This window comes from Macaca fascicularis, chromosome 11 (genome assembly GCF_037993035.2).
Source record: "Macaca fascicularis isolate 582-1 chromosome 11, T2T-MFA8v1.1".
NCBI lineage: Eukaryota > Metazoa > Chordata > Mammalia > Primates > Cercopithecidae > Macaca > Macaca fascicularis.
In genome coordinates, this window is record NC_088385.1 from 30,362,999 (window position 1) to 30,378,766 (window position 15,768).

The following is a 15,768-nucleotide window of genomic DNA, read 5'->3' on the forward strand; positions in this document are numbered from 1 at the left end:
GTTCTTAGGAAGGATACTTCTTAAAACAGAAATCGGATCATGTCATTTCTTGACTCAGAACCCTCCAGTGGCCTTCTATCTCCATGCTCAATTGAAGTCAAAGCCTGGCTGGCATGAAGGCCCCAGATCCCACTACCCCAGTGCTCCCGCCACACCTTCTGTGCCTCTGGGACCACATTCCCTAACTAACCCTCTGGCTCACCACCTTCCGGCCCACTGACCTCAAACCTCAGCTACATGAAGCTCTCCCTCCTCGGTGCCTTTGTACTTACTGTTGTTTCTCCCTGGAAGCTCTTCCCAGATATTTCCGTGACTTTCTCCCCTCACCTCCTTCAAGGTTTTAATCCATGTCACTTTACCAATGGGACCTTCCCTGATTATCAGATCAAAACTTCTAAGTCCCTGCCATTCCCTTTCTGCACAAAGAGCTGGCACAGTATATAATTAAGAGGATGCGCTCTGCTGCCAGACTGTCTGGCCTCACATCATTTTCTAGCTATGTGACTTGGTGCCTCAGTCTGATCACCAATAAAGTGGGGATAACTATTGTGTCATTAGGGTTATTGTAAGGATTCATTGAATTGATATATGAAAAGCACTTAAAACAGTGCCCGGTGCATAGTAAGCTAATGTTAATGTTATTGCTCTTGCTTGCTTCATTATTTTTCCCATGGCACTTATCAATCACCCTCTCATCTGCTATATATTTAAGCAATTTTTTTTTTTGTGGTTTCTTGCCATTAGAATGTATGTGCCATCAGAACAACAACTTTTTACCTTTTTTCCTCTATTTTCTTTCTTTTTCTTCACTACTATACCTTCATCACTTAGAATAGTGCCTGATATGCAGTAGGTACTTAATAAATATTGTGTAATCGATGGGTAAATGAGAGAAGAGTCTGTGCACTTTCAGGAGGCTGTAGGATAAGGTAGATTAGGGAAGGGGCTGGAAACATTTTCTGCAAAGAGCCAGATAGTAAATATTTTAGGCTTCATGAGTTACAACTACTCAACTTTGCTGTTGTGTCATGAAAGCCACCATCGATGATACATAAATGAATGAATGTGACTGTGTTCCAAAGAAACTTTATAAAAACAGGCAGTGGGCCAGATTTGACCATAGGTCATAGTTTGCCAACTCCTGAGTTGGGAAATAATTTTTGGTTTTACTTTCCTCCTTCTCGTTACTCCTCCCTTCAGCCTGCAATTAGTGCTACTCACTCAGAACTGAAATATAAATAACTTGAAAAGCATTACATTACCCCTTAGTATTTGGCTCAGTATTCATTAATTGTACAAATTTTCCATATGTCTCTTAATATTGTAATAGGAAATAAGATTAAGATTATATTTTGAACTTTCCAGCTATACAGTTTCAGGCCTCTGGTTTTCATTTCTCTTCTCCGGTAGCCGAAAACTGGTGATTCTGGCCAGGAGCACGTATGCTATAAAGGAACAAGCAGCATTGGCATTCCTCTTATTATATGGCCAAGAGTGTAACTGACACCCAGTTGGAATAGAAACCAACAGAAATTACCTACAAGACAAATTGTTTAGTTTATAAGATTATTTATAAAAACTTATTTCTCCACAAAACTGTTTCCTAGCCCATAGTTTTTACCACTCTTCCCAATCGATTTTATATGCTCACAGGTTTCTTCCAGCTTTTTAATGCATTGAGTTCTTGACCATGTGACAAACTGTAACTTTAACACAAAATATATAGCTTTTATTGTTGTAATTAAAGCAGACCCGAAATTATACTCATTTTGCTGCTATGATCCATTATAATTAGACATATAAGCAGTCCAACTACGTGACTGCAACTGATGTGAATTTGACGCAACCAGAAATGTTTTTTGTCACCTCTTCTGAATTTAGCAGCACATCCTTATTGTTGGTGCCGACAGTTTTCCACTTGCCATTTAATTATCTTCATCATTTTATATGTGTGGAAAGAGAACAAACCTGGACCATACTCCCCATTTGTTGGGATTTTCTTGCTCCCTGTATTGCGCTTTTCTACAGCTGTGGTCCGTGGCTGCAGTTTCCAATCAGAGTGTGACATAACCTACTCCCAAGACACCTGGCCAGTGTGCCTCCTAGAGCAGTGCTGCTCAAACCATCTCTGGGGAAAGACTATTTTGTTTTTCTGTCATGAATTGATTCATTTTCTAAAATTCAATTAAAAAGAAAATTGAGTTGCCAGCAGAATGATCACATAATTGGATATCACAGCAAGGCCAAGTTACAATGTAATTTTTAAAACGTTTATTCTCAATTTCTGAACTTACAGTAGACCAGTAACAGTTAGTGCGCCAGCTCCAGTCCACAGACCATATTCTAGGCAACGCCACTTCAATGGTTTTCACTCCAGTGGTTTTCAAATGTTTTTAACCCAGTATAAAGTCTGCATTCTTAGGCTGTAAAACACATGAGTGTGTAGACACCTGTGCAGGCACACACACGCAGATACTCTGGAACCACTGGAATATCAGCCCCCTAAGGGCAGAACTTAGCTTTTCTTGGTCTTTTTCACTGTTCTGCCTCTAATACCTGGCACATAGTAGGCCCTCAATCAATATTTGTTGCAGATGTGTGTGTGTATGTGTGTGTCTGAATAATCAAATCAGAATTTTCACACAGTAATACTTAACCTTTACTCCTGCTGAAACAGCCTTTGTTGTCTATTTAATAAAAATAAATACTGATTTTAGCCTAATAATTCTATTTCAGCACATTCTAATTTTAGGAGTCATGACCCATGGTTTATAAAACATTCCTGTAGAAGGTGCTCATGTATAGGAATTTATTATTCTTTTCTTCTCCAGAGCTTTGTGTAGCTGTTACTCACTCCTGTCTTCCTATGGGTATACATATCCCAGAACTGCTTACATCTAGGCAGCAGTCCACGTAGCCTGCATACTTATATTTGTGGGCCTGTGCAGGAAAATAGAGATAGATGAGTCTTAAGGTTTTTAAGAGCTAAAAAGAGGGGAAGAGTGAGGTTAGAGTTAGAGTGGGTAGAGCAATAACAAGTTGAAACAGACCCGCTGATACTCCTCCATAATACTGGGGTCTAAGTTTGCAAACTCTTAGGAATAATGTCATTCTAAAATAGTACAATGAATTTGATTCACCTGCACCTCGAAGAGCATGAAATTTCACTTTTTAAGATTGTGGATAGCAAGCCTGATCATCATGATCACGTTTTATCTAAATGTATCTAAAAAGTTAAGGTCATGGCTGAGTGCAGTGTCTCCCACCTGTCACCTCAGCACTTTGGGAAGCCAAGGGGAAAGGATTGGTTGAGCTCAGGAGTGTGAGACCAGCCTGAGCTATATAGCGAGACCTGACCTCTACTAAAAATAAAAATTTAAAAAATCAGTTGAGCATGGTGGCACCCACCTGTGGTCCCAGCTACTGGGGAGGCTGAGGCGGAAGGAGCACTTGAGCCCAGAAAGTCAAGGCTGCAGTGAGCCATGATCATGCCACTGCACTCCATCCTGTGTGACAGAGCCAAGACCTTGTCTCAAAAAAAGAAACAAAAAAACAAGTAAAGGTTGGGATGTAGTTTTCTGGCTTATACAGCTCAGACGAAGGTGATACTATCAGCCAAAACAGGGCATACGGGAGCCCGGATACTTAAGACATCAGAGTGTGTGTGTTTGCGGAGCCACTGAGTCATAGCTGCACACAGCAAGCATTTGGTGTCCACCACACTGGATGATGGGGAGCAGATAGCAGAAATACAGTCTGTTTTCAAGGAGTGCACAGCTACGTCCAGGAGACAATCACTGTAAAATCAGGGCTGTCATGGAGGTGGCGGTCAGGTTGAGCTTGGAGGAAAGAATGCCTGACACACCTAGAAAACGTGTGTCCCAGGACATAGAAGAGGGCCCAAGCAGTAGGGGGATCAGTGCGTGTCATGGCACAGAGGTGAGAGGGCAGAAGTGTCTTCCAAGAAGGGCATGTCTTTACAGTATGGTGGGAGGCTGGCAGTCCTGTACATAGTTTATAGTTTGGATTAGAAACGTATGAGGGAGGTCAAGGTTGGTGATCCTAGTCAAGGTCTAATAGTTGTTTGATAAATACCTACCGAATGAGTGAGAGGCATATGTGGGAACAATATGGCTTTTGGACTCAAATCTCACTTCTTCAGTGACCTTGAACAAATTCCTAACTTCTCCATGTAGTCATAATAATAGCTAGTAAGAGTAAATGTGGAGAAATGGAGCTTTCTTTCAACTGATCACAAGATCTTCAAATCTACTGCCATTTAATACACATCAGTTTTTCAATAGCAGCAGCATCCTTTATTCAAGAAGTAAAAGATCTTGGCTTATTGTATGAACCTTTTCATCAACTCTCTTCTGGTTATTCCTAAGCATTAATAGCAGAGAAGGCTCATTTCCTTTTACCTCATCCTATTTTCCCTTGCTGTTTCATTTATTTGATTACTTACTGGCTTTGCCTCTTTGTATTTTGTGGCGTTTCATTTTAGTGAACCAGAGAAGTAACTTTTACTAATGTATTATCATTAATACGCCCTCTTTTATACTCTGCCTTACAATCCTCTTTGAGTGGCTGTTCCATTTTCTGAATGTGCGTGTGCATGTGTGTGTTTGTATTTGTGAGGGTGGTTAAAATAACAAGTAGTGTATTATTTGGTTTTTAAATATTTAGTGAGCCCTTAGTATGCTTGAGGTTATGATAGAGAAATAAAATATCTAAGACAATATATCGTGGTTGAAGGCATTTGAAAATTTTATGGCTTAAATACATGGATAAAAAAATGAAAATGTTTCATTATGGAAAGCTTCAAATATAAAAATATAGATAGGATTCCCAGCTGGGTGCGGTGGCTCACAGCTGTACTCTCAGTACTTTTGGAGGCTGAGGTGAGCAAATTGCTTGAGCCCAGGAGTTCAAGACCAGCCTGGGCAACCTGGCGAAACCCTGTCTCTACAAAAATAAGCCAGGTGTGGTAGTCCCAGCTACTTGGGAGGCTGAGATTGGGGGGGATTGCTTGAGCCCAGAGAGGTTGAGGCTGCAGTGAGCCCTGTTTGCACCACTGCACTCCATCCTGGGCGATAAAATGAGACTCTGTTTCAAAAAATATTTGTATCAATAGATGGAATAGTATAGTGTACCCCTACATACCGCCACCCATTTTCAACAGTTATCAACTTATGGCTAATCTTGTTTTATCAGTATCTTTACCCTGATTTTCTTCTATTTTATTTTAAAGCAAATTCCAAATGTATCATTTCATCCATGAGTATTTTGCTACTTGTCTCTAAAAAATAAGGACTCAAAAAAGATAACTATAATAGCATTATTAATAACCTTAGAATGACAGTAATTCCTTAATATCAAATAAACACTGTTCAGATTCCTAGTTATATCATCCATTCTATACTAATTTTACAGGTTTTTTTTGTTTGTTTTCGAGCAGAGTCTCGCTCTGTCATCCAGGTTGGAGTGCAGTGGCGCTCCAATCTCAGCTCACTGCAATCTCAGCCTCCCAGGTTCAAGTGATTCTCCTGCCTCAACCTCCCGAGTAGCTGGGACTATAGGCACAAACCATCATGCCCAGCTAATTTTTGTATTTTTTAGTAGAGATAGGGTTTTGCCATGTTGGACAGGCTGGTCTCAAACTCCTGACCTCAAGTGATCTGCCTGCCTTGGCCTCCCAAAGTGCTGGATTACAGGGGTGAGCCACTGCACCTGGCCTTATTTTACAGTGTGAAGCCTCCTCAGGAGGCTAAGGTGGGAGGATCACTTGAGCCCAGGAGTTTGAGGCTAGCCTGGGCAATATAGCCAGACCCCAATTTTTAAAAAAGTTGTGTTGTAACATTAGATATCACCCTTGCTGCCAACACTCCCTACCTTTTCTGGTTTCACCACTTCCCCTGCCCCTGTTTTGCCCTTTCCAAGTGATTCTGAATTAATTTTCTAGGGATGTTAGAGCAGATTGGTGGTGAAAACGGTTTGGGCTCATGGAGTGGGAAGGAAAAAAATATGTGATGACAGATATATAGCAGAGAATCAGAAAACAAGGTTATATTTAAGAATCTAAAATGTTGCAGACATAAGGACCTACAATGGTTGAGGTTTAAAGGCAGAGATTTTTTGAATTAAAACCTGAATGGCTTCTTCAAAGCTGTTATTTTTGGATGAAAAGTAAGAAGCTGAGGAATGGGGAGAGGAATTCTGCCCTTATTTACCTTGTCAGCCAATTCCCACCTCATCTGGGCAGGGCTTGTTGTCCCAAGGACGAAAGACAGGCCTCAGTGTGTGTGAGTCTAGTGATTGAGTGTGCCTCAGAGCCAGTGGGCGGGCTTGGAAAAACACAAATTGCTGGGCCTGCCCCTGGAGGTTCTGATTCAGTAGACCTAGGGTGGGGTTCAGGGATTTGCATTTCTTTCTTTCTTTTCTTTTCTTCTTTTCTTTTCTTTTCTTTTCTTTTCTTCCTTTCCTTCCCTTTCCCTTTCCCTTTCCCTTTCCCTTTCCCCTTCCCTTCCCTTCCCTTCCCTTCCCTTCCCTTCCCTTCCCTTCCCTTCCCTTCCCTTTCCTTTCCTTTCCTTTCCTTTCCTTTCCTTTCCTTTCCTTTCCTTTCCTTTCCTTTCTTTCTTTCTTTCTTTCTTTCTTTCTTTCTCTCTCTCTCTCTCTCTCTCTCTCTCTCTCTCTCTCTCTCTCTCTTTCTTTCTTTCTTTCTTTCTTTCTTTCTTTCTTTCTTTCTTTCTTCCTTTCTTCCTTTCTTCCTTTCTTTCCTTTCTTTCCTTTCTTTCTTTTCTTTCTTTTCTTTCTTTCTTTTCTTTCTTTTCTTTCTTTCTTTTCTTTCTTTCTTTCTTTCTGATGGAGTCTTGCTCTGTCGCCCAGGCTGGATTGCAGTGGTGCAATCTTGGCTCACTGCAACCTCTACCTCCTGGGTTCAAGCAATTCTCCTGCCTCAGCATCCCCAGTAGCTGGGACTACAGGTGCGCACCATCATGCCCAGCTAATTTTTGTATTTTTAGTAGAGATGGGATTTCACCATGTTGGTCAGGCTGGTCTCAAACTCCTGACCTCAAGTGATCTGCCCACCTCTGCTCCCCAAAGTGCTGGGATTACAGGTGTGAGCCACCATGTCTGGTGGGATTTGCATTTCTTACTAGCTCACAGGTGATGCTGCTGTTCCAAACCACTGACTTACTAGTACCTGTTTCTCCCTTTAGATCTGGTTTGGTTTTTGTTTTAAATTAATTTTTATAAGTACATAGTAGGTATGTGCCTTTATGGGGTACATGAGATATTGATACAGGCATAATGATCACATCAGGGTAAACGGGGTATCTGTCACCTCAAGCGTCTGTCATTTCTTTGTGTTACAGACATTCCAATTATATTCTTTAGTTATTTATGAATGTACAGTAAATTGTTGTTGATGGTTGTTACTCTGTTGTGCTATCAAATATGATCTCTCTTTTTAAGATAGTTTCTCTTTGCTGAGATTGTATTGCTGCATGCATTGGCAATCATTGTGTAATTGATTAACCTTCGAAGACAGCTCCTTGCAGGAAAAAAAAAAAAAAAACTGTTGAGAAAGGTATGAGTAATTTGTGTGAAAACATATTCTATTTTCATAATGACCACAGAATACTGTGGCGTTCTACCAACCTAGTGGAATGTATGTGAACATTCTCCCTTTCTCTGGAAATTTCTTCTTTTAAGTGTCTTAGTCTCAGTGAATTCTATCTATCTTGGGTAAGAAGTTCAGGGTGCTTGAACCCAAGCATTTTACCCAAAGAAAGCTGACAAAGCTAGGACAGATGTTATTCTCACAGAAATTTAAAAGAAACTTGCTAGTTTTCTTATGGCCTTTCTTTTCTTCACAGAAAGACTGGGCAGCGAGCCTGACCTAAAACATCAGTTAGTCAGCAACCCTGCAAAAAATTATTGTGTCTTGCCAACGCTTTAGCCACCACACCCATGCCCGGAACTTTCCTTGGTATTTTACCCCATTCAAATCTGCTCTAAATGGGTCCTGACCAAACCTGAAATACACCCTGAACATATTTCTGTTAGTTTCCCCCCCGCTTTAGTCTCTTACTATAATATTTGAATCTTATACCCAAGAGCTTGCTTATCTAAAACTTTCCTAAATTTATTTTTATTAAGCCGTGGGAATAGGAAACCAGTAGCCTGAGAATTCCTGCAAACAGAACTCATTTCACTGTTTACATCACCCAACAAATAAGAGGCTTCTCCAGTTTGAACTATGACTTTGAACCCCAGCTTCACTCCTTTGTTATAGTAGTGATTAATGTTTTCCTGGTACCTTTTTCTTTAGCAAGTCATTCAAAGAAGCATATATTAGCCACTTAGAATCCAGAAATAAATTTGCTATTTTGTGAGAATTATTGGATGGTGAAATTTTTTGTTCTTTAGGATTTTTTTTCTTTATTTTTGAGACAGGGTCTTTATCACCCAGGCTGAAGTGCAGTGGCACAATCACGGCTCACTGCAGCCTTGAGCTCCTGGGCTCAAGTGATCCACCCACTTCAGCCTCCTGAGCAGCTGCGACTACAGACACATGCCACTACACCCACCTTAGTTTGTATTATTTTTTGTAGAGACAGGGTCTCACTATGTGGCCCAGGCTGGTCTCAAACTCCTGGGCTCTAGTGATCCTCCTGCCTTGGCCTCCCAAAGTAGTGGGATTACAGGTGAATCACTGTGGCTGGCCTTGGATGGTGAAGTTGTAATTTTCTAAGTGGTTTTGTCCACTCAAAGAACTCAATTATAACTAGCAGATTTCTGGGTAAGCAAAGAATGAGAAGAAATGGAGCTGAATATTCTGAGCCTTTTATTTTAGACCATAGGTTCATATAATTGGATTATTCATGATCCTTGATTCGTGACATATTATCATCATAGTCTTAGATGCAGAGGTCCATGCATGTCCAACTTCATTCATTATTTAGTTCTTTTTTAAAGTGGAATTTTTATGTCTAATTTCTAACAACCAACTTCTCTTTCCTAATTTTTCAAATACAAAAGTTTTATTTGGAAAGTAATCCTAGGAAAGACTTAGAGAAATAAAGAAGAGAACTGATAAATGATGCATTATCAAACAAGTTACCACTCTGAGTAGATCTTAATTGTCTGGATAATTCTGGGAACCAATGTACATTACATGAATCAGAATTTTCTCTTTCTAGGGGAAAGTGTGCTGGAATATTTAAAGCTGATAACTTTAAATATTAAAGGGATATTAATTCTCTGGCATTTTCAGACCACCACATCCAATGGCAGAGGGCTCCCTGAAATCTTAGACAGTTAAAAGTTGGGCTGGCATGCATGGAATTACAGAGGGGGCACCAATTACATCTGCCACAGTTAGAAGCTAAACAGTATTATTAATGCATATGTTTCAAAGGTACTCCCAATTAAATTAGTTCCTAAATGAATTTTATGCTTTCAACATTTAGCCAACAACAAATGGTTCTTTCCTAGTTAAAATAAAGAACTTAAATGGGATTGACATTGGGATTCTTAATGCCTGACAAATTTTAAAGACCATTGCATAGTTTGATGAGTTTTGGCAAATGTATAAACTTGTGTAACCTATATCCCAATCAAGATATTGAACAGAAATTCTGCTGGTGTCTCCTTTCAGTCACTCACCATTTTCTGTAAGTAATTCTTACTCTACCTTCTATCATAGGTTGCCTGTTCTTGAATTTCATATGGAACTATCGTATAGTACATGGTCCTTTCTGTCTGGCTTCTTTTGCTCAACATAATGTTGCATGTATTATTTGTTCCATCTCTTTACTGTAGAATAATATTCCATTGTATTAGAATAATATTTTATTATATTAATTATATGAGGAAGCCCAGGGAATCTTCCTCTCAGAAATGTTTTTGAGGATTTAAGAAAGTCTTTTTAGAGACCAGGGGATTTTCCAAAGCTTTTTTATTTAGCCTTTTCATTTTTAAAAATACGTTGTCCTAGCCCTGAAAATTAACATAGCTTTATCAACACAGATGCCTGCCAAATTAGGCTGTCTCTAAAATAGCTCCAGCCATGGGCAAGGCAGAATTTTAATAAATATGGATGGTCTATTCTTAGTATTTCACCACTTCAGGTTGTGTGTTTCTTATTCTTCTGTGTAGTTCTTTAAAACCCATTTGAAATTTTTTGAAACTGATTCTGTGGCCTTGCATATATGCCTTATCCTGGTGAATATAACGTGTAGACTTGAAGGTACATTCTGCATTTGGGTCTTTTATTCTATAAATTGAGTTAGGTCAAGATAGTTGATAACATTTTCAAATCTTGTGTGTTACTAAGTTTTTTTTCCTACCTTACCTGTCAATTCAAAAGAAGGTTGTAAAAGAACAAATGATAGATGGGACAAACAGAAAAGAAATAGCGGGATAGTAGACTTAAATCCAACCTTATCAGTAGATTTCAATCCAGCCAAGTCAACCGTATTTATGTTACATTAAATATAAGTGGATTAAATTCTCCCTTAACACCATCAGTTTTTGCTTCATGTATTTGGAAGCTGTGTTATTAGTTGCAAAAACATTTGCGCTTGTTGTGACTTCCTGATGAATTAACTCTTATCATTGTAAAATATCTTTCTTTCTAGTCATACTTCCTGATTTGTAGTTTTTTTAATATATCCGCTCCTGCTTTCCTATGCTTACATATGTATGTTATCTCATTTTTCATCCTTTTACTATTATATTTCTTTATATTTAAAGTCTCTATTAATAGCACATAATTAGGACTTAAAAAAACTAATCTGATGATCTCTGGCCCTTATCAGTGTTTATTCCATTTGTACCTAATGTAATTTTTAAAATGTTATTTTAAAAAATTGTTTTATTTCGGTAACTTTAGGGGTTCAAGTGGTTTTCAGTTACGTGGATGCATTGTATAGTGGTGAAGTCTGGGATTTTAGTGCTCCTGTCACCTGAATAGTGTACATTGTACCCAATAGGTAGTTTTTCATCCTTACCTTCCTCTCACTCTTCCTGCTTCTGAGTCTCCGCTGTCCGTTTATACCACTTTGTATGCCTTTGCATACCCATGGCTTAGCTCCAACTTACACAATACTTAATCCGATTATTTATGTGCTTCAGTTTAAGTCTACCACCTTGGCTATTGATTTTTCTTCCTCTTATGTGTCCATTGTTCCTTCATTACTGCCTTTGGATTTAATAAAATTGTGACTGAGGCTGCAGGGTTGTATGAGCCCAGGAATTCAAGACCAGCCAACTGGCAACATAGTGAGACCTTGTCTCAAAAACAAACAAAAAGTAAAGTTTCTGTGAATTCATATTCTCCACAACACTGGCTATGTCAATTTTTTTTCACTAATTGGGTATAAAACATTATCACATTCCTTCAGATTCCTCATTTATTAATGATATTAAGCACCTCTTCATATTTTTATTGGTTGAAAACATTTCTGCCAAATGATTGTTCATATCCTCACACCTCTCATTTTTTCATTGATTTCTAGGAATTCTACACTTGGAATACCACTGAACTGGACCACTTATATTTGACTACTTTTAACTTATTAGTGAAATCTTTGGCCTTTGATTCTAATGCCAGTCCCTGGCTACCTGTTTAATTTGCAAAACCTTCCAAATTGGACCCCCTTATCCTACTACATTTTCCCCCTTAGCACCTACCACCTTTGCCATGTTACATACGTGTTTATTACTTGTATGTACTGTCTTTCCCTTACTAGTACATGTAGGCTGCTACGTGATATAGAGATTAAGAGGTAGCGTTTTGAACTTTCATAGCAATTTAACATTGTCATCATATTTTTATGAAATGAAGAGATTCGTCTCCGATGAATTGGAAAGTTTTGAAGAACTGGTTCTTCACTACTTTGAAAAGTGTGATCTAGGTTGTCTCATACCTTCATGTAATAGCATTTGAAAGGCTCATTGAACAGAACAGAGAAGAACTCAGTAACTACTATACCTGTCGGACTTGAAAAAGTGTTTATGCTCTACACAAAATATAGTTGCTAACAAACACGAATCTGTTTTTCCGATTTAGTGAGAAAGTATGTTTTTCTAACATGGGCATTACTTTGTGTTATTGGTATTCCCATGTTTATAGCTGAGCCTGGTATGTGTCTCTTTGTTTTATATATACACATATATAAATGTATCTATACAAAATACTGCTTTTTAAATGAAAGAGCATGCAAGCCACTTAATTATGTAATTCAGCTTAATCCTTTATGCTCTCAGTTTTCATGTTTTGAGTTTCTCAGACAAGAGTGTGGTTATTAAATGCATGTCTTGCTTCTTTGGATGGCGCACTGGCTGAGTGTGTGAATACATTTTTTGGAATGACCTAGGTTCATAACCTAACTTGTTGATTCCTTGTTTTCTGGGTAACCGTAGACACATACCTTGAGTATTTTTATGCTGTAGTATTTCCAGATAAACGGTAGTGATATTTTTCACCTTTGGAAGTGAGTAAAGTTCTGGAAAATCCTTAAGTGAAATGACTTTAATTCAAAACAATATTTTACAACAATTATATGGCATTATGTTAGAATGAATGCATAATTGGGAACTGATCCAAGAAGCTGATACCAGAACTATAAATATATTTGTGAAAATAAAGTGGTGAGATTTGGCTGCTTGGAAACAGAGGGCAAAGGTTTCTGTGAAACAGCATATGCCTTTTATTTCCCAGGTATTTGTTCTATCACAGTATATATAACATAGTAAGAGCTTTATTTGGGTGCTTAGTCTGGTACCTGAAATGCGTTAATGAATGTTGAAAATCACGTTATCTTGACTTTTTGTGCCAATGACTAAATTTTTGGCAAGCATTATCTCAATATATTTTTTAACAGATAAACCAATGAATAGATTGTGACATAATTTCAGGATAGACTCATCTTCAGATAGGATCAGGTAAAGAGAAATTATGTATTATAGTGGAAGTCAGACAGACCTAGGTTAGAAACTGAAACTTTGCTGTATTTACTTTGCTGTGTTTCCATGCAAAAATCAAACATCTTTTATCCTCATTTATAAAATGGAGATGAATTCACACATTTTATAAGGCTGTTGTCTAAGTATTATGGATAATTTATGTAAATGTGTAGGAACCATTATAGGTACTCAGTATGTGATACCTGTGGCTCCATTACAAAAGGTTTAATACCAGTAGGAGTGTGTGTGTGTGTGTGTGTGCGCACATACACATAGTATATTTGTTAGTGAATCCTTTTTGTAGACAAATCTTAAGCCGTTATACAGAAAGAAAAAAAAAATTAATAGAGCAGAGATTGGGTGGGGCTGGTAAAGGGAGAAAGGCGTCTTGTCTGGCCAGTGCTTGTCATGGCCCTCAGCAAGCTTCCATGGCCATCCCTGTTGCCCTTTACAGAGGCCTAGAGTTCTAGAGAACAGCATGGAAACCATGCTAGTGGATTTTAAACACCGCAAGTGCAAGAATGGAATCTTCTTTATTAACTGATAACAGGTATCACATGTGGCCTTGCGCTACAGTAGGTGAGTGGCCACAGCTTACAATTCCACTACTGAAGTTCCTCCTCCATATTTGACTACACAGTAGAGTTATCCTTCGAACCTGAATTAGCAAACCCACTAGCAAGCCTATGCCATTTAATGGATATAGTAATAACATCATTTTTTTTTTCCAGATCTAGGTTGGAATTTGCCCCTGACAAATAAGAAAATGATGAGTGATGCAAGCGATATGTTGGCTGCGGCATTGGAGCAGATGGATGGTATCATAGCAGGTGATCTGCATCCTGTGAAAGACAGAATCACAACATTTACTCTGCTCACTTCAGTTTTTCACTACAACTTTCATATTATCTTTTCACTTGATTTTCATTTTTTAGCCCTATGCCTTTTGCTTCCCTGTAATTTCGCCTTTGTTCTTCTTCTCCATTTTCTGCCAGCATTATTCTCAAACATTATTTTAAAGTATCAAAAATTCTAGTTCCATCCTAGGTTTCTAATCAAGGATTAAGAATCTGTATCTCAGGTGATTCTGGTGTAGGTGATCTGTGGACCATACTTCGAGGGACACTGCTCTACCCAGTAACCGTGAATGTTCTGACCTGTTTTCCTGAATTCAAAATTCACTTTTCACCAACGACTCCCATATGTTTTGTTTTTTTGTTTTGTTTTTTTTTTTTTTTTGAGAGGGAGTCTCGCTCTGTTGCCCAGGCTGGAGTGCAGTGGTGCAATCCCAGCTTACTGCAACCTCCACCTCCCGGGTTCAAGCAGTTCTCTGTCTCAGTCTCCCAACTAGCTGGGATTTAGGTGCCCACTGCCACACCTGGCTAATTTTTGTATTTTTACTACAGACAGGGTTTCACCATCTTGGCCAGGCTGGTCTTAAACTCCTGACCTTGTGATCCACCCTTCTCGGCCTCCCAAAGTACTGGGATTACAGGCGTGAGCCACCGTGCCCGGCCATATCAATTTCTTTTTTTTTTTTTTTAAGAGAGGAGGTCTTGCTCTGTTGCTCAAGCTGGAGTGCAGTGGCTATTTACAGGCATGATTACCTGTGAATAACATGCATAGTGCAGCCTTGAAATGTTGGGCTCAAGCAATCTTCCCACCTCAAGTACCTGCGATGACAGGCATGCGTCACTGCACCCAGCTTGTTCACATCTATTTACCTTCCCAATTCTTTGCTAAGCTTCCAGTCCCTGTCTCTAATTTCCAACCAGATATCTCTCCAGAAATGTCCTATAGGCATATCAATATAATCATTTAACACATTGAGCTCATTATCTTTCCTCAGAATTTACTCTGATAGTCTTTATCTGGGTTCATTTCATAACCCTTCATCCACAGTTTTTCTAAGCCAGAAATCATTTGGTCCAGTATTGGTCCAGAATGGACCAGCTCTAATATTTGTATTTTCTGATCTGCTACTTTCTTAACCATCATCTCCATGAGGCCAGCACACCTCACACCAAAGCCCACCAGGTTCTTTTTCTTTCTATACCCCAGGATTGGCCTCCTTGTTAGGAATTGGACCATGGATATGTACCATCAACTACATGGTTTTAATTTTTGCACCATGTAACTCTGACTTGGAGAGATTTATGTGATTGAATTCTCTTTTTTCTGTCTCTTTTGATTGTTCCTTACTGTGACTAGACTGGTTTACCACCTTCGGCTTTGGTATTTTTATCTAACATAAATCCCATTGCGCTCTCTGTGATTTTGTTTAACTTAGGTTCTAAGGCCCTGGAATATTCCAATGGGATTTTTGATTGCCAGTCTCCCACCTCTCCATTCATGGGAAGTTTGCGAGCTCTGCACCTTGTGGAAGACCTGCGTGGATTGTTAGAGATGATGGAAACAGATGAGAAAGAAGGTTTGAGATGCCAGATCCCAGATTCAACAGCAGAAACGCTTATTGAATGGCTTCAGAGTCAAATGGTAGGGTCTGCCTGTTATAAATTCTGTGTTATGAATCCTTTGTTGCTTATTCTAAAATTTAGAACATAGAATAGCTGATTAGAACAAGAAAAGTTTAAGGCAACAGATGTGCTCGTTTTTTTTTGAAACGGAGTTTCAAAAAACTGTCGTCCAGGCTGCAGTGCAGTGGCGCCATCTTTTCCACTGCAAGCTCCACCTCCCGGGTTCGCGCCATTCTCCTGCCTCAGCCTCCTGAGTAGCTGGAACTACAGGCGCCCGCCACCATGCCCGGCTAATTTTTTGTATTTTTAGTAGAGA

The 15,768-nt window shown here is 39.1% G+C and overlaps 1 protein-coding gene across 50 annotated transcripts in view; it reads left to right on the forward strand.

The window, feature by feature from the left end:
- LOC102119459 (liprin-beta-1) overlaps positions 1–15,768 on the forward strand; it is a 176,048-nt gene that overhangs the window by 99,129 nt on the left and 61,151 nt on the right. For all 50 annotated transcript variants that reach the window (XM_065523935.1, XM_015430554.3, XM_074006471.1 and 47 more), the window contains 2 exons: positions 13,707–13,805; positions 15,266–15,471. In XM_065523935.1, the coding sequence (XP_065380007.1) occupies positions 13,742–13,805; positions 15,266–15,471 (270 nt within the window). In that variant the 5' untranslated portion in view covers positions 13,707–13,741. The remainder of the gene's footprint in view (positions 1–13,706; positions 13,806–15,265; positions 15,472–15,768) is intronic.